Source organism: Chaetodon trifascialis, chromosome 4, assembly GCF_039877785.1.
Source record: "Chaetodon trifascialis isolate fChaTrf1 chromosome 4, fChaTrf1.hap1, whole genome shotgun sequence".
Classification (NCBI taxonomy): domain Eukaryota; kingdom Metazoa; phylum Chordata; class Actinopteri; order Chaetodontiformes; family Chaetodontidae; genus Chaetodon; species Chaetodon trifascialis.
This window is the reverse complement of record NC_092059.1, coordinates 21,643,192-21,665,853: the sequence shown is the minus strand read 5'-3', so window position 1 is coordinate 21,665,853 and position 22,662 is coordinate 21,643,192. Positions and strand designations below refer to the sequence as shown.

The 22,662-nt window shown below is 40.5% G+C and overlaps 1 protein-coding gene across 1 annotated transcript in view; it reads right to left on the bottom strand.

Annotated features, from left to right (window-relative positions):
• The window catches only part of LOC139330459 (contactin-associated protein-like 4), a 106,392-nt gene extending 92,685 nt beyond the window's left edge, over positions 1-13,707 (bottom strand). The window contains exon 1 of the mRNA XM_070961380.1: positions 13,392-13,707. Within this exon, the coding sequence (XP_070817481.1) occupies positions 13,392-13,476 (85 nt within the window). The 5' untranslated portion in view covers positions 13,477-13,707. The remainder of the gene's footprint in view (positions 1-13,391) is intronic.
• Between the last annotated feature and the right edge of the window lie 8,955 nt (positions 13,708-22,662).

The window sequence follows — 22,662 nt, the reverse complement described above, 5'->3', positions numbered from 1 at the left end:
AAAAATAATTGCAATTAACATTTCAGCCTCACTGGGCCACAAGCATGGCAGCAGTCATGTTTCTAAGTAGCTGGTTACCAGGGTTTATTTCTGATGTAAAAAGAGACGAAATATTCACTTGACTGTTACTTTTGTCAAGGGAAATTTTGTTTGTTGACGTCCTTTTATTTCATGCCTAAGTAACAACAATGTACAAAATAGCTGCAGTGACCAGTGCTCGGCGCGATTGCCCCGTGCCCCTAATGAAAAAATATTAGCCAAAAAATTCAATTTTCCTTTTTAACCAATCATTTATCTGCAAGTGCAAGTACAACTTCTCACCGCCTGCATGCATCTTCCTCAATGATGATGTGTTTTTTCTTATAAAACATCATCTATGACATAAATAGACACTGACTCATTTGGTGAACATTTTATATAATTTGGTATCACTTTTTAGCTCTGTGTAAAGTGAATAAACATGATGTGATGATTATGATAATCTGCCTTAATGATTCATTTAATACATTTTTATTTTTATCTTTGAGTTAGAGACGTAGAATTTAGAAGAAAACCTCAGTAACTAAACACAAAGCAAAACTAAACATAATAAGGCAGACTGACCTTTCCTATAATTCGTTGTAGGCTGACTGTGACATCAATAACTCATATATTACTATAACATCAATCATATCAACAATCAATCACATGAGATTGTTTTGCACAGCCAAACATGCAGAGGCCACAAAGGATTGTTCTGTTAAAGGTAAAGAGTAAACATGACCTGTGAAGGAAAAGTTGTTATATTGCACTTTTAATGGCAAAATTTTGAAGTTAATTTTTCTATAATATGAAAGAAGTACAGCAACAAGTCAGTAACACATCCTCAGCCAAGGTGACTAAACACACAGTCCAAGGTACATTTACTTCTCACTGAAATTACAAAACTACAGCCATGAGAAACATCCTTCAGCAAAATCCATCACAGTGTCATTAAACATGAAACTAAAACATAGACTAAAATTAGACTAAGTTCCACTTACTAAATCTTGACTAAAACAAAACAAGATAAAAACGTGACTTTTAACCAACTGCACTTTCAGCAAGCCACTAAAACTAAATCCTTGTCAAAATTAACACTGCTTGACACTATAAGTCAGCTGTGACTGATTTTGGAAAGATTTCATAATTAAACTTCTCAGTTTGTGAGTTCCTGTCTGTGAGATGTCACCTAAAAGTGTTGTGTTGAGCCATCCATACTTTTTGGTATTTTGTGGCTGTGGAAGTCAAAGCGGTGGTTGGCCTGGTAAAGCAGTGCGGCTGAGGCTGATGTGAATCCTGTGCCTGCTTTGGCTGCAGACTGGAGCCTGACACTCTGACAGCTTAACTAAGACACTCTGCTGGCGGCTGACTGCTAACAATGAGCAAAATATTTGTTCTTCATTTGCAGCCCTTCATCTGTCTGCTGGTGACGCGCCAGGCAGGCCAGTAATTCTGCTGACTCTCACTATCTAAGACGTCCCTAGTTAGAAAATAACATTACATTTACAGTACACTTGTACACTTGCACATAATTTTTCTCTGTGAAACTGGTTGAAAACAATGCTGTAATTCCTTCCATGCTAACTACATTAATATGTGGCTCCATGGGAGGCACTCTTAATGAGCAGAATTAACTGATCAAAAGAAAACTGCACAGAGACGAAGCCGCAATTAAAACATTTATCTAGAGTCTGCGATTTAGCCCTCATCACATTAGCACACATGCTGAGTGCTGAGGCCAGCAACAAAAACATGAACGCAAACACAATAGTAAAGGAGATAAGATTCAGAATCATTTACAGAAAATATGTCAGGGTGATGCAGATTCGGGTGGATTGCTGCAGGTTACATCACTTCTGCTAATGGACTCGGGGAGATGTGTGTGGTATGTGATGAGCATTTCATTAACGGATCATATTTGCATTTCAAAATAAGGAGAAGGAATTGAATGGCATTATTTTCTTTGCAGACACTGTCATTGAGAAGACATTAAGTCACTTTGTTACAAAAAAAAAAAACACTACAAATTGTTGTGCTCTCCTTTCTGTCTACTCTGCCTGCAGCACTTCGGGTTGGCATTGCTTTCTTTTCTGAAAGCCAAAAAAGGTTTGTGCAGACCTTGAACCTTGAGCCACGTAGACTTTATAGGACAGAGTGGGTAAACTGCCCCCCTCAAAAAAGTCCCCCTAATTGTTGGATGACATGTATAAGCATTTCCTGATCTGACGTCTGCATTGGCTGGATGGTACATTTATCTGTACACTCCAAAACTGTTGCAAATCACTACGGAAAAATAAATGCATTGTATGATGGATGATGAACTACTTGGTTTGGCTGAGGGAAGAGCCTTTCTTGGGTTAGGGTCAGCTAACGACCAGTCACGGTTAAAATAAACCAACGCTGGCTGTTGGTGGGAAAACCGGAGACAAACAGCAGCGTTCTTCTTGTTTTGATGTTTTGTTGACCTATCCATTCACCCCAACCTCCTCCCTTTGCTTACATTGTGACTCTATGCAAAACAAAAATTTAGGATAAACTCATGTTTTGTTCAGCAAGATAATGTTCACAAATGAAGGCCGCTATTATGATGGCTGAAGCGTAAACTCAATCATGCTGAAGTAAAAAGCAAACTTTAGGCTATATAATGAATTACAATTCAGTCACCATAAGTTTCCTACGACACTATACTATACACACTTCCCTTAAATTTTTAAATCTACAAGTTAGAAAGTTTGAGTTGGAACAGTTTGCAAGAATGTGAGTATAAACAGAATGAAGGTCCAAAGGTGGACTGAGGAGCAGATGAGTTTCCATGTCTGGTGTAACAACGTTTAATGTCCCAGACGACCTCTGTAGTCTTTTAGCCATCTGTAAGTAACCACCTTTTTCAATACACAAAAGCTTCAAAATTCATGAGTTTGGATTACTTTAGTGTTTTATGTGACAGAACAAAACATGAAAACCTGACGAAAGCTTGATTTATCCACGGACCTTAATTAAGGCATCTAAGCAAGAACTATTTAAATGACCCACTGACGTTGAGATGAGGGAACTGGATGTGCAACAGTGCCAACTCATTTCTGCATTTTGGGACTCATTCCTGCAGCAGAATCGGTGCTTTCCAATCAGCTTTTCTCTGAGTTTTTTGGAATGTGAGAGTCTTCATGGTGTAGCTTTTGCCACCAAAATTCAGCCGCTCCAAATGCAGGTGTAGACGTGTCCTGTTATTGGATGATTAATTATACAAACATGTCTTATGTATTTTTCTGTTGAACAGAGTCACATTTAATACTTTTATTCGCTGTTGTAAAACAATAAATGCTGAGTTTTATAGGCACTGTGTGAAAATCATTTCCTCTATGTTCAAAGTTCAAGACTGAAACACTGTATCTACATGATTCATATTACTGATTCATATTCTGTTGTGTTTGCTGATTTGTGAGCAAGGAAAGAGTTTACTTGGATAAGATCCAGCAATTCAAAAACTGCTCAATTCCCCAAGGCCTCTTCTCCAGCTAAATAATAACTATCACTGATGCAGCCTTGTTGTAAAATGTAGAATACGGGATTTCTTTCTTTCTTTTAGTAGTTTTTCATTCATGGTTATGGCTTCATGGTTATGATAACTAACTACAATAACAAGACTTAAACTACATCTGATTGTTTGCATGGTTGCCCCAAGTAGAATATTATCAAAAGAAAATGGGGTCATGACCAAAACTGCGGGAGTAAGATCTCACGAATATTAGCTTGATGGTGCCTGGTATGTGGTGAGCCTTCTGCTCAGTGTCATTACATAAAGCTCTTTTCAGAAAGAGAGGGAGGTCAGAAGAGTATCAGTGCGTGATTAGAAGTCCTGATGTTATAATTACTATTTATTTCAAGAGGCACTTACATGGCCCGCTCCTACTGCTCCACTCCACTCCTCAAGCCAACAAATATGAAGACAGTCATTAAATCTGAAAGGCGGAAGGTCAAAGTGGCAGGTTAGATAATTATTTACTGTATTTCTAACTAATCTGATGTCAATTTGCTGTTTAATTGATTGATGTGATACTGTGTATATGTAAGGATGAGCCTTTTAAGTAGTGCATGTAGTACTTTCAAAGAAAATTCAAGTTTATTACATCTTGGCTCTTATTTTGCCAATTTCACTTGTCAGTTCTATCATTTGTAAGCTTTCCCTTCCTCATGAAACATTGACCAATAAGCAGATTTTTGATTTTTTTTAGCATTGTGAAAGCTGCATTTTTTTTTTTTACATCCTTGTGTAATAACTTGTGGTTTTCTTCTTCACTGTTTTTGCTGGTGCACTGTAACTGTTCATGGTGAATGATGGGCACCCTGTATTGTGCCCACGGTTGTCTCCAGCTACAGAGAGTCCAGCCTGCCTGACTGAACATGCAGTTTTGTGATTTAATTGACTATTTTGAATAAAGTTTGTTTGTGTGTCTTGACAGTGACAAAAAAAATAAGACTTGACTTGGACCATGTCTGTGTCTTCTGCAGAGCAGAGACGAGCTCCTGCTACTGCCAAGGGGTTCTCGCCTTGTGTAGCAAACTGCACCAGCGGGGGAACTGTAGCCTGTTTGTATTGTTGCTGATGCCACCCCCTTAGTTTCTGTGCTATGTGTAGCAAATTGGAAATAACGCTCAACACCACCAAAGCTGTTTTGCAATTCATTATTGGCAACAATATGGAAAAGGCATTTCCCAACATCACTATTTTGTATTGTACTTACAAAACACTACAAGCAACCAGTGCAAATGCGGGATGCAGTTTCAGCCACCTGAAGTTCATTAAAAAAACTATCTGTGAAAGGAGGCCAGACTCTCAAACCTCACCTACCAATCCATACAGAGGGATAACAAGAAGGTGGCTGAAATGTTTGTGAAGATGCAGGAGAGGAGGATGGTGCTTGTTTGTGTTCAAACTTTGTTTTTGGATATTGGACATTTAGGACATTTTATGTAGGGTACAATACATTCAATGTCATGTTTGCTTGACTCGACTGAAACTGACAGCTGCTGGATGAAAATATCATTGGAAAATTCTTTCATATTTATGATTTGTGATGGCATAGGCATCTGGTCTTTTTCAAACATAGTATTGCTTGTTGCTGATTGTGTTGGAGACCGCCAAGTCTGCTTTGTTATTGTAGTAACAGCAGGCCACACATCACTTGTGCACCTCTAGTTTGTTGTTGTGTGAGTTGATTATGTGGCCTGATTGTGTCATCTATATGGCTGTGAGACTGTATGGAAATCCAACACCACTGAATGTCAAACTGTGTATTCATTTGCCTGCTATCCTTGGTTTCCTGCCCTGCCAGTTAAGTCTTCCTTACTTCTTTATCCTTTATCTACCTGAGGTTTGAGAAAAATATTGGTTGAATCCATGCCGCTGACCGCTGATCGGCAGGTGTGCTGCTTACATATCAGCAGGTCGATGTTTAATGATAAATCCGTGGCACAGTCCATTGTGCTGAAAGAGCACACCTCATTGTAATCCCTGTTTCTCTCTGTTCTGCCCTTCCTTCTCCTTCCTCATAAAAGTTCCTCCTGGGAACTGTCTTGCATCTCAATACAGTCTACAGGCTGTATAAGGGCCCACTATAGGTTCTTGCCCCTTTTGTAATGAGCCTTAGACTACAAGCTTGCTCCTTAAAGAATTAAGAAAAGACAAGGAAAAGTACCTCACGAATGACCTTAACAGCTGTTGGTTGTCAGTTAAAAAGAATCTGTCACAGGGGCGACAGACAGTGGAGCTGATCACAAAGATCCTTTAGTAGGACAACAGGTGCTGATATTATCGCCCAACTATCAAACTATCATAGCACTGACAACAATGTGCCTATGCTCTTTTATCACAAGCCATTTACATTATTGCAAATTTCTTTTTACTGGTTTCCCTAAAAAGACTTTAATAAAATTATAGCTTGTTCAGAATACTGCAGCCAGCATTGCAACCAATGCAAAAAAAAAGACATCACATTGCGCCTCTGCTCGCATCACTGCACTGGCTACCTGTATCTTTTAGAACTGATTTTATCTATAAAGGCTTACATAATCCAGCACCTTTGTATATCAGTGACTGCCTCTCATTTAATGCCCCAACAAGGATTCTCAGATCTTCCACTGCCCTCAATTGTCCCATAAGAAATCTGGTAAGGCTGCTTTCTGTTTTAATTACCTTCAACTGTGGATCACCTTCCCCTTGGATGACAGAACAACTAAGTCCATGGGAATTTTTCAAAAGAAGCTAAAGACAATTAAAGACTATCATTTTAATTTGGCTTTTAATTTAGGCTAACCTTGCTGGTATTGGTTGTACTGTTAATTTTTTATTGTATTGCGATCAAACTGTTTTGGTTTGTTTTGTTTGCAACACAAGCCCACTGCCATCAGTTCCATTATAATGGAGAAAAGGCAGACATCTCTAGCCGATATCACCAGAACTCACGGCAAAGCGATCCAGATGGATAAACAACACTGCACACAAGAGAAGAAAAAATGTATTTTTGATGTGAGGTGTCCCTGTAAGATCTTGTATTCAGTTGTTTATTTTCCTCATTGGATGTCTTCTTTATTAAACCTTCATTAATTTAGTTGTTAGTAGACATTTGACTCTAAATAAATCTCCTCATTTACCACCAAGAAGCAGTCTGAGTGTGTTCTTTTAGGCAAGACAGACGTCAGTGTATTGAAAAGAATTCCCTTTAATGAGACTGATCATTGATTTAATGATTCATTTGGTTTATTTCCTTTCCTGAACAAAGGCAGCGCCCCTAACTTAACAAGTGCAAAGACTTCACTTTGAGGTAGAAACCACAATAGTGCACTTATCGGTTTACTCTAACAATCAAAGCTGAAAAAAACAAAACAAAACAGATCAATACGTGGACGCCAACTTCATTATTGTCATATTAGAAACAGTATTTTCATCCCGACAGGCCATTTAACATTGAAACCACCGAGAAGAAACTGCCATTGTGCTGATACAGTTCACATGAATTTAGTTCTGCTCATGGATTGGGATAATTGTCATGAAGAAAATGACAATGTCTTCAAATGAAACACTTAACCTATTTCATAACCGCAAGGTTTTCTTCAAAGAAAAGGTAATTGCATTGAAAAATCATTTTAAAGTAATGCCACCCCGCTGGCAGGAGAGGAGAGCGGGACTTCTTGCTGAAACTTGTATTGCTGTGCACCACAGAGCTGCAGCTGTGTGAAGGTGAGATGAGGGGAGTTAGGCGAATGAATGTGACATCACGCACGCGCACGCACGCACGCGCGCACACACACACACACACACACACACACACGCACACGCACACACACACACACACACACACACGCACACACGCACGCACACACACACAAAAGAAAAAAGAAAACCCACTGATGGGTGAAATGAGAGAAGGAGTTGGGAGTGTCACTGCACGGCTTAAAGACGAAGGTCAAGTACAACGAATGTCCACACAGTGCACTGAACCAAACTCCTCCACTTCTTCTCATTTTTTGTACACTACTCATTTTTGTTCTACCAACTCTTGCTGTAGTTCTTCCCCATCACACTAATAGAAATGATGTGCCCTTTCTCTGTTTTACTTAAAATATTTTGGCTCAGGTCCTGTTCACGAGTGAGGGAAGGATGGAGCGTGAGATTGACAGGCGGATCGGTGCAGCGGCCGCAGTAATGCGGTCGCTGTATCGGTCTGTCGTGGTGAAGAAGGAGCTGAGCCGAAAGACGAAGCTCTCGATTTACCGGTCAATCTACGTTCCTACCCTCACCTATGGTCATGAACTTTGGGTCATGACCTAAAGAACGGGGTCCCGGATACAAGCGGCTGAAATGAGTTTCCTCCGCAGGGTGGCGGGGTGCTCCCTTAGAGAGAGGGTGAGGAGCTCTGTCACCCGGGAGGAGCTCAGAGTAGAGTCGCTGCTCCTCTGCATCGAGAGGAGTCAGCTGAGGTGGCTCGGGCATCTTTATCGGATGCCCCCTGGACGCCTCCCTAGGGAGGTGTTCCAGGCATGTCCCACCGGGAGGAAACCCTGGGGAAGACCCAGGACACGCTGGGGTGACTATGTCACTCGGCTGGCCTGGGAACGCCTCGGGATCCCCCCGGAAGAGCTGGGGGAAGTGTCTGGGTAGAGGGATGTCTGGGCGTCCCTGCTCAGACTGCTCCCCCTGCGACCCGGCCCCAGATAAGCGGGAGAAAATGGATAGATGGATGGATGGATGGATTTTGGCTCAACTTTGTCCACTGACCACCTGTGCCCTAAATCATGAATGTAATTTTGGCCATCTTATGTATTACTTTGGCTGAAGGACCGCATCAGTCTGCTCCAGTTAAGAAGAAGTTCTACAGCCCTTCTGATCAGCATACTTCAGGAAACCAAACAGTATCCATCTGGGAATCTTCCCCCAGAAAACTGTTCATTTCAGAGGCTGTTGAGGTGTTTTAGTGAATTTATGGATTAATTTTGTTGCTGTTGGGAGGACAGGGTAAAGGGGACACTGAAAAATGGGACCTTTAGGAGAATGTGGAGGGTTGGCAAGTAGCTACATCTACAAGCAGTAACATCGCATGAAAAGTAAATGAAGGAGAAAAACATGTGGCTCAAAGTGGATCCCACAGGATCATTTTGAGAAGAAACTAGATTTTATAAAACTGGAAAGCCAGTCTAGACATAGAGGAGAGGGAAAGAGACCTTAGTTGGAGTATATTGTTTGGAATTGTCATATTTTTCTTTTTGAATATGTTGTAGATGCTTTCACACATATTTACTGCTCAGACTACAAAGGCAGTTCATCCTCTGACACCTTGGCAGTTAAACAAACAGAATGTGATACCTTGCTAATCCTTTTTGACATGTACTCAATTGAAAACAGCACAAAGACAATATATTTAATGCTCTGCCTCATCAACTTCATTGATTTTTGTAAATATACGTTTGACTTTGATGCCTGCAAGATGTTTCAAACAAGTTGGGACAGGAGCAACAAAAGACTGGGAAAGCAGTGGAATGCTCCAAAAACACCTGTTTGGAACATTCCACAGGTAAACAGGTTCATTGGTAACAGGTGAGAGTATCATGATTGAGTATAGAAATACATATATTGTTGATTATGAGGTTCAAAGTTCAATCTTGACCTTGGGCCTTGAGCAGTTGAGAGAACAACCTCACAAAAAGGTCCATTTAGTAGCTGTTGTGGAAAAAAAAAAAAAAAAAAAAAAACGTACCAGCTCCACCAGCTACAACATTAAAATGTGTTACTTTTACTAAGTATTAGCATATATGCATATTATTCCCTGAGAGATGTTTCTCACCATCTCTGCTGTTTGGAACAGAACAAAAAATTGGTAAAGTTTTTATGTGTTGGATATCAACTGTTTTAATATTTTGGTGTTACATGTAAATCAAAGGCAGATTGACACAAAGAGGTGATGAAGTCATATTTGCTAATAGCTGATGCCCTCACTTTCTACTTTCCTCGCACAGTGACAGTGAATAGTGACCTCAGCAGAATGTGGCTGATTCTTGGACCGATAACAAGTCATCTGATATAATGACAGGGCCATTTGATGAATGAGTCTGTTTTTAGGGAGGCAGACATTCACTGGGGAGCCGGCCTTGGGCAAACACAAAATCCCACAGGTCACAAAGGCAGATGGATGGACTGCAGTTCTCTGTCACTTTTATCGCTTAACTACTTGTCCCTGGATTAATAAATCTAGATTCATGACTGGCAGCTCCAGGCTCACACCACCAGCCGCTGCTGCTGTAACCTTGACTTTAGCAGAACCTCTTCATGACTCCACTTCTACTAAACACATTTTCATAAATGACACTAAAGAAGAAAAGTAAGGGCAATTTATCCTGCACTACTTTGCTTTCCTTATGGTGGTTCTCTAAGACACCACCCTCTCGTGAAGAATAAAGGACAGCAGGGTTTGCAGAGAAAATGTCTCACACATTTACACCAAATTGATTTTATTCAGAGGTTTATGTTCTCTCAGTGCAAACCACCAGCTCATTGAAAAGTAATAAATTCTGATGAGACAGGGCTGTTCGCATATGAAGCAGGGAGCTCGGCCCAAATTTAAATCAACTCCTCTCCCAGCATATTTCTTCCCAACTTATTCTCTGTCTGGCTGTGGACTGGGGGAGATGAATTTCCAGCAGTCTGAGAAAATAACAGCACCTTAATACTCCCCCTCAGCCTCAGCCTCAGCTAGTCAATAATCAAACACATCTATCCAACCCACAGTCTTAGCCATCTGAGAGATGAGACGCTCCTGAGGTTACCCTGCTGATACACTGCTGCAATAACCAAATGAACACAAGGTTGTGCTTTCTGTAATGTTTTAGAGAAATGCAGAGTAAATGTGTCTACCTGAACACTGCTTGTGGTAAGGTGGTACAGATGATAACTGCAAAACAAAGGAGGAGGAGAGTATGCGGATATGAGGGGCAAATTTCCCACTGGGGTCAGTAACGTTGAAGCTGGTGATGATGAAGATGATGGTGTGAGGTATGAGAATGTGTTGAGAGTGACAACATTGGTCATTTGCTCACATGCTTAGAACGACTTGTGTTTTTCTGACATGTGGCCTTTTGCAGTCATGCAAGTAATTATTCTTCTCTGTCACTAGGCAGCAGGAGCATGACGCTGTTATAATGGCTCAAAACCACTTAGAAAGAGGTCCAAGTGAACATGTGGGCATTCAAAGCATATGACTTAACCATGGGTCTGACCAACAGGTGGCTTCTTTGGGTCTTTTACCTATGAAGGGATTTTTTTCTAACCATAACCGAGTTTTAGCTGAATACACTTAACCAAACTTTAACCACAGAGGCAGCAGATTGCATAAAAGAGCCAAATTGACCAATAGAGTGTTTTTGCAAGGCACTGACAATCTATTTTGTCATTTAGGTATGAAGACTCGCTGGATTTGTCCTATATTCTCTCACCTGAAACTGTTTGTCTTTGCTTTTGTAGTGTCTGTAAAACACATTCTACATTGCAGCTTAAACTGGAACAACTGTGTGTGGTTTTATACTTCTGGACTTAGGTTAGAAATCAGGTTAAGGTGAAATTAGGATAATGGTTGGGATCTACAAAAGCATTTAGGCTGGATTACGCTGGAAGGTAGGAGATGCAATAAATGTTGAAACATGGGGATAATGGTGCACACTGTCAGACAGTCTCTCCTGGAAGGCATTCACAGTGTTGCACTTAGCATTTGTACACATGAAAAGTGAGAAAAAATACTTGGAACTAATGAAAGAAAAGAGTTCCAGAGAGAAGTTCACACCCGGCCAGCTCTCTCACCTCCACACAGCTGCCCAATCACTGCATGAAGTGGCCCTGAATTAACGTTGGTCTGACGATTTCAGAAAGTTACAGAAATTGTTGGATACCGTCTGGTTCAAGAGCTGCTCAGCTATCCACTTGTGATGAACTATACTGACAGCCTACAGTAAGCATAAATGTGAGAGACGGGGGGGGGGGGGGCAAGAGAGGCACTATAACAAGATGATTGATGTGATAACGACAGAAACCTCCTGTCCTCCATGTACAAAACAGGATGACTGATACAGTTCTTTCCTGAGCTGACACCTTTCCATTGCTTAGGAGGCATAATCTGGACAGGGACAGATCATTAAGTGGATGATAAAGGCTCTGACTGATATACAGTATCCTGCAGAGCACAATGTATGTAGTGCAGTGGAGTGATACTGTAAAAACTCAGCTTTTGTGATTTGTCTGTTGGTCTTGGGCAGACTGTTGAGAAACCACAATATCTATGAATGCATCCACTCCTATTTTCTGTCCTCCACATCCACCATCATAATTCATCCATCCATCCACTCAATCAGCTGATTAACAACGTGTGTGTGCAAACGTTCTGATCCATCAGGCTTGTTAGTGATTTCTTTGTCAATGTGCCTGCAGGGATGTGATGGATAAGGCTGCTGTTATTTACAGCATCAGTCCGGGGGAGTACAGTATGCAGTGGGGAGGAAGGGTCATCGGATTTCACTACCTCAACAGTGCAGCAACTGGAACTATTCATTAAAACCTCCTGAGAGGAAAACAAAGGCTCTGGGACTTGTTGCAAGGCAGATTCTCTTGTTCCTTAAAACCAGTGGTCTCACACAGCTAAATAAGCAACTTTTTCATTTCATTTCACTCCAGAAATCATCCCTTTACCCAGGATCCCACTTTTGGGATCTTTTCTGAGTGTAAAACTGGAGCTGAAAAAGATGCAGCATCCCCCCCGTGCAGCTCTCTCATATCTCCAGACCACTATCTCCCACCCTCTCTCTCTCCCTCATGAGAAAACATCAAATGCTGGAAATGCTAAAATAAGAACACAACTTGTGGGAGTCACTGTCTCTTAAAACTTGACAGCCGTAAATCCCCAGAGGATGTGTGCTCCCTTTCAACAACAAGCCCCCGCGGTGGTCTGATCAGACCCAGCCAACTGTTTAATTCACTTAATTCACAGAATAAACTGCATGAGCCACAGCACCTCTTCCCAATCTGGAGAAACACGTTGCAGCGCAGATCAAAACCAACTTGCAGCTGCTGCCTTAATTTCCCTCTTTCATGCTGCATGCATTTATTTTGAAAGAGAGAGCTCTTACAAACTGAAAAAAAAGAAAGTCAGACTTTTTTGCGCAAAAGGCTACAGCTGGAAAAAATTAAGCAATCATTAATAGGACCGTTTTGATAATAGTTGAAGTCAATTTTTTCAAGCGCAGTTGCTGAAATCACAGTTTCTTTTCTCTGCTGTACATCACTGTACACAAGTGCACTGCACAAGTGAATATTTTTGGGGTTTTGGCTGCTGCTCTGACAGAACAGGACATCTGAAATACATCCTGTGCTTTAGGAAATTGTAATTAGAATTCTTTCACAGTTTTTGACATTTCATAGATTACATGATTAATTAGTGAAGCTGCTGATTAATCAAAAATGAAAATAATCCCAGTCCTAGAATAGTCTGGATTCTCTTGATTAATCAAGATAGATACCGAATCTTAATGAAAGTATCGCTAATCATGTTTGACCACTTAATTAGTTGTTATATTAACACAGAACTGAGAAGGAAAAAAAAAAACTTAATTTTTCCGTCTCCATGAGATGATTTTGACTCTCATCATGTAGACACTTAAAAGTCGCATCAACAGCCAAAGTTGATGACACAACCGATCAAATACAGGCGACCGCTGCCCCCCAGCATTGTTAGCGCACTCCCTTACAGCCACTGGTGCCTTAGTGCAACAATAAACCACGGGGGTCCCTTTCAACAGAGCAACGCGCTCAACATCCCGCGCACAGAGCCGCTCACCTTCTCCACCTGTCCCACAGGAGGCGAGCAGCAGCGAGGCGAGCAGCGCAGTCATCCCAGCGAGTCCTTTACTCCCCAAAGGCATGTTGAAGCGACGGGAAGCTGCAGAGTATAATCCCGCCTGTCGGACGGAGACAGTCCCGTCCTTCTTCCAGCCCCTCCTCTTCTCCTCTTTACCCCTGCTCGCTGCTCTCCTCCAGCTCCGCTCCGGTGCGCTGCGCTGCGCTGCCCTGCGCTGCAGAAGCCCTGCTGCCACTGTGCGGAGAGGCCGTCCGGTAGCCGGTAGGGAGGATGCTCTCACACCGCCAGCCCTCCGCCAAGTGATGGAGGGAAAAGAGGAGGGCGGGATTTTTTGTTGCGGGTCCAGCAGAGCGCACCGCCTCCCGCACTCAGGTCCTGAAGAAGCTCAGAGTTCCTGGAGGGAGTCCCAGCACTGGTGTCAGTACAGCGCAGGGACAGCATGTGGCTGATTGCTGTTTCGGTTTCTGACTCTTAATGCGGCTGTTAGCTATAGGTCTCAATCATCTGAAAGCAACACGAGTCTGACATTTCTTAGCATGGGACTCATGGACAGATTATGATGGGCCCCTGCGCACAGACATGTAGAGGACCTCCCTCCAAAATAGAAGCAAGACATCGACTCTAAAAGTACTTTTTATGTCTCTTTGTGGCCGTTTTGCAGCTCTTGTCTAGTGTCTGTCTGTAGTAGTTTTCCATCTGTCTTTTTGCTTCTCTTTACAATTGTCTGAGGGTATTTTGCGTCCAACTCTGCACATACATCATTCGGCACAGTGAAGGTCAAACATCCAAGTGAAGTGGCAATGCAAATTTTTGAGTGGTGGGGGACTTTAAACTTGACTGAATCACTGCTTGAGGCCATTACAAAGTGCTATGAGTTCCTAAGTTTGTCTGGAAAACTGTGAGCACTTTCTTGGCTTGTAAATACCTATATTTATAGCATAGTTTATATTCAATTTGATTTCATTTTAAATTCACAGAAATGTAACAAAATTCAGCTGATTATAAATCCTCCCCTCAAGATGCACAATAATATGATGCAAACCTAAAAGGTAATGATTTCATGGCATAACTAGTTAAAGTATTTGGCCCTGCAGCCTCACAGCTGCAATGCATTTCAGCCAAATACAGACACCTTTGACAACCATAAAGTCTGAATATTTATGAAGACCTCAGATTAATGAATATTCTTGTCTGACACCTCATCACTCATTCTGATGTCAATTAGAATATTTGGCAGAAAGGACCTAAACACCTTTATAATTATGTATGTACTTTTTTCTTATATATTCAGTGAGTAAGGACTTGAGTTTCAAAAGCTCGCTGGGTCCTACATCGGCCAGTACAAAGACATTGCAAACTTTAGATGAACACCCACAAATGTCAGTCATCCACAAATACCCTTTAACCACCACTGACCTTCAAACCACCAAGAAACAACAATGGGACTTCTGTTGTTCTCTGTGAAGGTCAGCAGTGGGAGCAGCAGTCGTTTAGCCTTGCTATTGTTCAGCCACATGACCTTTGATCCTTGCTCTCAACTGCATGCTGTTTCTTATCAAGGTCATGTATTGCAGGATGCAAGCACAGTCTCCCTTTGATGAGGGTCTTTCTAGAGGAGGACACAACACAAAAGAGATTGATTTCCCACCTCAGGGGGCGAAATCATCAGTTAGGCATTGAGGAGGGGTGTACTGGGTGGGGTGGGGTTGTCGGAACCCTCCAAGGAAAATATAAATATAAATATATTCAGTTTGCAAAATTAAGTTAGTCCCAAAGGCTTGGGCTCCATGGTGCAATAGTACCTTAGCTTAACAACACATACAGAACTACAAATCTATTGTTCTGACAGGATAGAAAAAATGACAGACCTGCATAGTGTGTTTGGTTTGGCACTGTGACACTTGCAAAAATACAAAAACACATTCTGAAGTTTAGCTGAAGCTAACTTGAGGCTTCAGTCTCATGTCGTTTCTGTGCTTATTTGTGTTTTCATGGACAGTCCTTCTCTGTGGAGGGATGTGTCCTGGTAGTTGGATTGCTGGAAGAAAAAACAAACATAAACACAAACACATACTAACTGTGTGTTTAGAGCCTCATGTATACTCACTTCACAAATGTATTCATGCAACAAGGGGATCTCTTAGGAATGACAACAGTGACCAATAAAACTTCAGTGTGGTATGAGTATTGTGTAATGACAGGCTAAGAAACATCTAACTACTTGCTTCAGGTTCTGGAAAGGCTGTGGTTGAATAACAGACATTGACATTCCATCAAGGTGTTTTTATGCACATTTTGAAATATAGCATTCAAAAAGCACGATGTCAAAAAAATGTCCTCAATTTCACAAAAAAGCTTTTACGCTCCCTTGAGGTGGCTTTTTCTTTTTCTGAGAAAGTGATAATGATAGATGGAAAAACCTTTGCTGAATAAGTTCTGACATGGCGAACAAAACCCACGACTGATCAGCTTTTGACCCAAAGAAGAAGAAGAAGATGAGAAAGAAGAAGAAGCCATTTCCACTGTCATCATCTTCCTGCATATTCCCATAACAGTCTTCGTCTTCCTAATCTTTTTTTTTTTTTTTAGAATATTTTATTTTGAAATTTTCAAATATGCAGAACAATACAACTCATTCCCACAGGCAAAAATGTAAATGATACAGTAATAATAATAGGAATATACAGATGTGATTAAAAAATAATTACCCCCCCCCACACACACACACACACACAAACACACACACACACACACACACACATATATATATATATATATATCCATCCATCCATTATCTATACCGCCTATCCCTTTCGGGGTTGCGGGGGGCTGGAGCCTGTCCCAGCTACAATGGGCGAGAGGCGGGGTACACCCTGAACCGGTCGCCAGCCGATTGCAGGGCCACATGCAAGGACAAACAACCATTCACACTCACACTCACACCTACGGACAATTTAGAGTCATCAATTAACCTAATGAGCATGTTTTTGGTCTGTGGGAGGAAGCCGGAGTACCCGGAGAGAACCCACGCATGCACGGGAAGAACATGCAAACTTCACACAGAAAGGCCCCGCCTGACCCGGGGATCGAACCGGCAACCTTCGTGCTGTGAGGCACGCGCACTACCTGCTGCGCCACCGTGCAGCATATATATATATATATATAAGTACAAATAAATATACTAATAAAATAAAATTAAATAAAATTAAATAAAATAAACAAGGTAGGTCTACACAAAAGAAAAAGAAAAAAAAAATTAAATGAGATTAAGATATCCTTAATACTGTACCTGGACATTATTGCTAAGTTATGATTGCACCAGTAAAAGGTTTATAGAGAGTCCACAGCAGCTAGAGGCAATGTTTCCATATATTCAATAAAAGGTTGCCAGATCTTCAAGAAAATGTCATACTTATTCCTTATGGAATATGTGATCTTCTCTAAGGGTAAACAGGCTTTCATTTCTGATATCCATCTTGATATAGAGAGGGAGGAGTCTGGCTTCCAGGTAAGTGCGATGCATTTTCTGGAAACAGTAAGAGCTATGCCAGTAAATTTCCTGGAGTTCTGATTCAGTTTCAAATTTGACACATTTCCTAATGTGTCAAATCCCGGGTCCAACGGAATCGCTGTGCCCATGATTTTAGTCAATGTGTCACATAGGTCGTGCCAAAATGCGGTCACTTAGGTGCATTGCCATGTGCAATGTAGCATTGTACCCTCATTAATACCGCATCTAAAACAGGTGTTAGATATTGAGGGGTTGTATCAGTGCAGTTTTTGAGGGGTGAGGTAAAGTTGATGAAGAAAATTGTAGTTGACCAATCTGAATCTGGCATTCATAGTGGTAAATAAGCTGTTTTGACATAACTTAGACCATAGGTCCTCATGTATTGTAGTGCCTAGGTCAGACTCCCATCTCTCTCTTGATCTATGTAGATTCTTTTTGGGATATTCCTCCATCATTGTTAAATACATCTGGCCAATAAAGTGTTTTGGGCCTTTGATGTTGTGGAATAATTCCTCCATCGTCGTCAACTTAGGCAATGTCATTTGTTCACCCCACTTTTTTTTTCAGGAAAGTTCTCAGTAGTAGATAACAAAAGAAGTGCTTGTTGGATAGATCATATTTAGCTTTCAACTGTTCAAAGGACATAAAGATCCCGTCATTATAACATTGTTCGAAGTACCTTATTCCTTTATCATGCCATAGCTTGAAAATGTTGTTGTCAGAGAACATTGGTATGAGTTTATTTTTCCACAAGGGAGTTTTGGGTGATAAATCAACATTTAGTCCAATGATTTTATGAACTTCGTGCCAAGATTTGATCAGGTGGATAGTGAGTGGATTCTTGGTTTTACTCGTAATACTTTTGGGGTCCCATTTATAAATGACATCACCTCTTCATCAAGATCATACAGTTCGATTTGTGTCCAAGAGGGAGCAGGGTCTTGTCCAAATAAGGGTAAGAGAAATCTAATCTGTGTTGCCCAATAGTAGAATTTTAAATTGGGTAGTCGGAGGCTGCCCATCTTGTAGTCCCATGATAGCTTCTCTAGACTTAGTCTAGGTACTTTATGATTCCAGATGAATTCGGTTATGTATTTGTTAAGGGTTTTAAAGACATTATTTGGGACTGGGATGGGGAGTGATTGAAATAAATACAATATTCTTGGCAGAAAATTCATCTTTATGCAGCTGATTCTGCCGCACAGAGTGAGGGGTAGGTTTATCCACCTATTGAGGTCTCCTTCTATTTTTTGGATCAGTGCAGGGAAGTTCAATTTGAAGAGGTTTTTCAGATTGTTATCCACCTGGATACCCAGATAAGTAAACCCATCTGGTGCCCATTTAAAGGGGAGTGTTCGGCATAGATCAGTTTGGTCAACTTTAGTTAGAGGAAGCATTTCACTTTTTTCATAGTTTATCTTGTAGCCTGATATTATGCTATAGTTATTCAGAAGGGTTTGTAGCTTGGTGAGAGATTGCTTTGGGTCTGTAAGAAATAAAATTACATCCATCTTCCTAATCTTTACAGCATGAAACATGGCCAATACTGGGTGACATGAAAGAACAATTACAACCTGCCCACATTAAGACATTCCTGCAGACCTCTGTCAGTTTTTCTCTTAGATGGGGACTCGTGTTGTTTCGGGTTTTCAACAATCTTCTTCTGCTCTGTTTATTATTGTCATGCATAACGTAGCTTATATCATTTCTGATACAACAGTGTTTTGCGTGGCCCAGTTTATTCACTCAAAACCAGTTTCTGGAAACACACCTAATTTGCATTTACTTCTTCTTCTTTTCTTTTAACATAATTCCAAAATTTCGCTTGAAATTCGTCGGACGATAGATGGAAACACAGCTAATGACTGATAGGAGACGAGTTGCAAACTGTGTTTGGTGTTAGAAGCCAGTCAGAAGAAGTAGTCGGAAGCCGAAGCTAAGACACTCCAACCTTTGCTTCGGTCATTATTCACACAACACCAACAGGTTGTTTGTCAAAGTCTAAACATAGTTTATTTTCGAGTCAGCGTTTGAACTATTAACTCATTTTCTGGTGAGGACAGTGTATTAAACACAAAAGAGAAGGACTCACAGTGAGTGATAGGCACCATTCTGAATGATCAAATACCACCTTTAAAACAGTGTTGCAGAAATATCAGGTTTACGTTTGGAAGCTTTAGGGAATCCATCACAGTCTCACCTCACCTAGAAAATCAACATAATGTCAACAGAAAGAGGAGAAAGTCAAGAGATTTGCATATGCATGATCACACAGGTGCAGAGAGGCTTATTTTGGCTGAAGTCCACCGTGCATGGCTCCATTTTCCTGCTTTACTGTACTCCACAAATGAACACTAACAAGACCTCAGTGGTGCGCCAGAATGAGCAGCACAGCAACTGGTTCATTTCCCCACTGATGCAGTGCGCTGCCAACACTGATGAAGCTGCTGCATTATCATATTCAACAAAGCATGCACGCTAAGGAATGATATCTGGCAGCACAAATGAGAGGTGGCACATGTTCATAGGCTGTTAAGGAGGGACGGTGAAGAATATTACATGTGGTTCCATCCACATGTTTTTATGTGCATTTTCAATTTGCACATGAAACAGCTGGATGGAAATGGCAAAAAAAAAAAAAAAAAAAAAACCAAACAACAACAACAACAAAACAACAACTTTGCAATATCACAAAACTCTTTTTATGCTTGGATGAGGCAGAAAAGTTGGTGTAAAAATCCTGACATATATGAAACATATATAGACATCCACTGAAGAGAGGAAAGAAGGCACAGAAGAAAACCTAAGATCTGTGTGGAGTGATAAGGAGAATGAAATGTTTACCATGAATTAACATAAATGACACATCTCTATTCCATTTTCCACATTGTTTTGCACCATTTGAGGTTTTACTGGCACCTGACTGAAGAAATTTGCACCACAAGCTTTTCTTGATGAGTTCAGACTCTAAAATGCACATTAATTTGCATTTTCTTTTGCAGATTTTCAGTAAATTTTGTTGAATTGTGCACTATATTCAGATGGAAATTACATGAGAAGAAGAGAGACAGACAGCAGGTTATACGAGTGAGGGTTGAGTGTGGTGGGAGTGACACACACACACACACACACACACACACACACACACACACACACACACACACACACACACACACACACACACAGAGCAGCCTCTTAGTGTTCCACTTACTGACAGTAGAGGAATCAATGAACTATGTGCTCTCTAATAACTGAAAAAGCAGAAAATGGTGTAAGATGTGCACAAACACAGTAGACATACATCAATATTTTAAAAACATGCTATATTTTTTATTTATTTTTTTTTAAGATGATGATGATGATTCTGATTATTATTGTTATTACACAATCACAATCACATTTTTGATTTTAATGTTTATTGTTATATGGACAAATACACAGCATTCTAGGCCAGTAATAACAAGGCGAGAGGGAGTGATATTTAACCTTGTTGTTATTAGTCTTTTTTCTGTCATAGGGTAATAGTAGTGGGAAAATAGTAATAGAAGTGGGAAAAAACTTGGTAGTATAAGTGAAAATCTAAATAATAACTTTTTTGTCTCTCAAACTCTATATCTGACATAAAGGCCATTTATTACATACTTTTCTTGTATGCACACCATGGACAGCACACCAACAACATAAGGCAACTGAAGCCCCAGAGCCAAACTATGAAATGTTATTTTTCTCTGCATGCACATGTTGGGTGCCGACAATCTCCCTGCACTGCAGTCACCTCCGTTATACATGATTGGTGGAATAACAATCAATGACACAACCAACCAAAGCCATAAAACATAAAACTCTCCTGCCTTCTCAATAAGTGGCCTTTTTACAATATCACTGAGTGATAAGATTTTTCAGCTGGTGTTAAGCTTTCACACATTTAGCCTCTTGAAAAGAATCGTACCAGCTTCCCCCTCAATATCTTGCACAACTATACATTATCTTAAGAGGCCTGACTATTGGAGAAGATGTTTGTGTCCATAAAAAGTTGGACATTTTAAACATCTCTCCAAATCAAAAGTGAAGTAAGAAAGTTCTTGTTTTTTGTCTTTCTGTGTCTGTAATTATCCCTCTTCTCTCACCAGCTTTGGTCCCTCAAGGACTTTGCTCTTCCTCTCCCTACAAAACACTTGTGAGGTAGAGAAAACGCTTGTAAAAAATTCAAAAAGCAGCACTCCCTCTCTCAGTCTTACATTGTGCCATATATGTGAACATAATTCCACCATCACCATCCCGTCCTCCTGTGAAAAGCAAAATTGAAAAATTGGACCAGTGCTATTTGTCCTCTTGATTATTTGTTGCCATATCTGAAAGATCTGATGAAATTGCCTTACAATCACACAGAATGCGAAACCATTCTGCAGTGGAGGTGTGAGAAAAGTAATTTCTCACACATTGTGAAAATACATCGTCTCATCTCAGCCGGCTGACTCATTCGCTCTCAGAGACGCTTATTAAATATTAACATGAAAATACTCCCCATTCTGCTTTGAATACAAAGATGTAATATTATTGTTAATATAGTTACTTCTCTGATTTATCTAATGAGTATGTGCTGCATGAATTCCATTTCAAATGTGCTTTTCATTCAAAGGGATGCTTAAAAGGAAACAGCAAAGAGACCAGAGTTGAAAGGAATAATAAAAAAAAAAAATTGTAGAGTTATAAGTCCTGGTGACAGGAGGAAACAGGCTACGGCATGACGTGGAGGTGCAGAGACAGTAAGTTGTGCTGGGTTCATGTCGGATCTGTCCGTCGAAATGAACTCATTTGTACAGGTTTCTGTACTGCGAGTTTTAGTCATGCTAACACTCTGGCAGATTTCCTCCAGAGGGAGAGTCAAACCTCAATGAGCAAAGGCAAAGAAGTGAAAGCTTCCTGGCTTAGTGATGAGCCCAAGTGAAAAATACAAGAAGGAAAAGAGTCACTATTATCATGAAACCTATTGCCGCTGCTGATTGAAAAAAAACCCAACAACTTTCTTTAATTGTTGACTGTTAAATGGTTTCCTGTTCAACAGAGAGACATTTTCTGTTTCTATTGTGCAGAATGATTTGTCTCACCTAATGAAGAAGGCTGAATGAAGATGCTGATAATTTATTGATTTTCCTCAGAGAAACTCTTTCTGCTCCTGCAAAGAGGTTAGAGGTCAGGCAGGCCACAGACCATTAGTCCTGGAAGGAGTCAAGAACAAATTTTTTCAGAGCTCTATGAAAAAATAATGAATATTTATATTGCACTTTTCCTCCCAATGTTACAATGTACTCTACAGGGAAGCAAACAATAAGAGCACACAACAAAGCAAGCAAATAAACAAAGACAAACAATGAAGACAAAATTGGAATTGTTATCCAGAATAGAAACATACAAAAGGTTGTTTTTTGTTTTTTTGTTTCTTTAATAAAACAATGTTTTTGAAAGAAATTGAAGAGAAGTTCAAATGTTGGGCATCTTTATCTGAAGTAGTGCAACAAGCAGAAACACGACATTGAAATAGGCCTATGTAAGGTGAACATTTTAACAAAGAGTTGCCTATTTTCACATCCAGCAGACAGAGAGCAACATTAATTTTGAGCTTTTCTCCACCTGACAAATTTAAGTCCAGTATTTACTCTCTTTTGCTCTTTTTGCGTCTCCACTGACTTCTGACAGAAATATCTGGCTCTTTAACAACTGAATTCAATGGCTAACCAT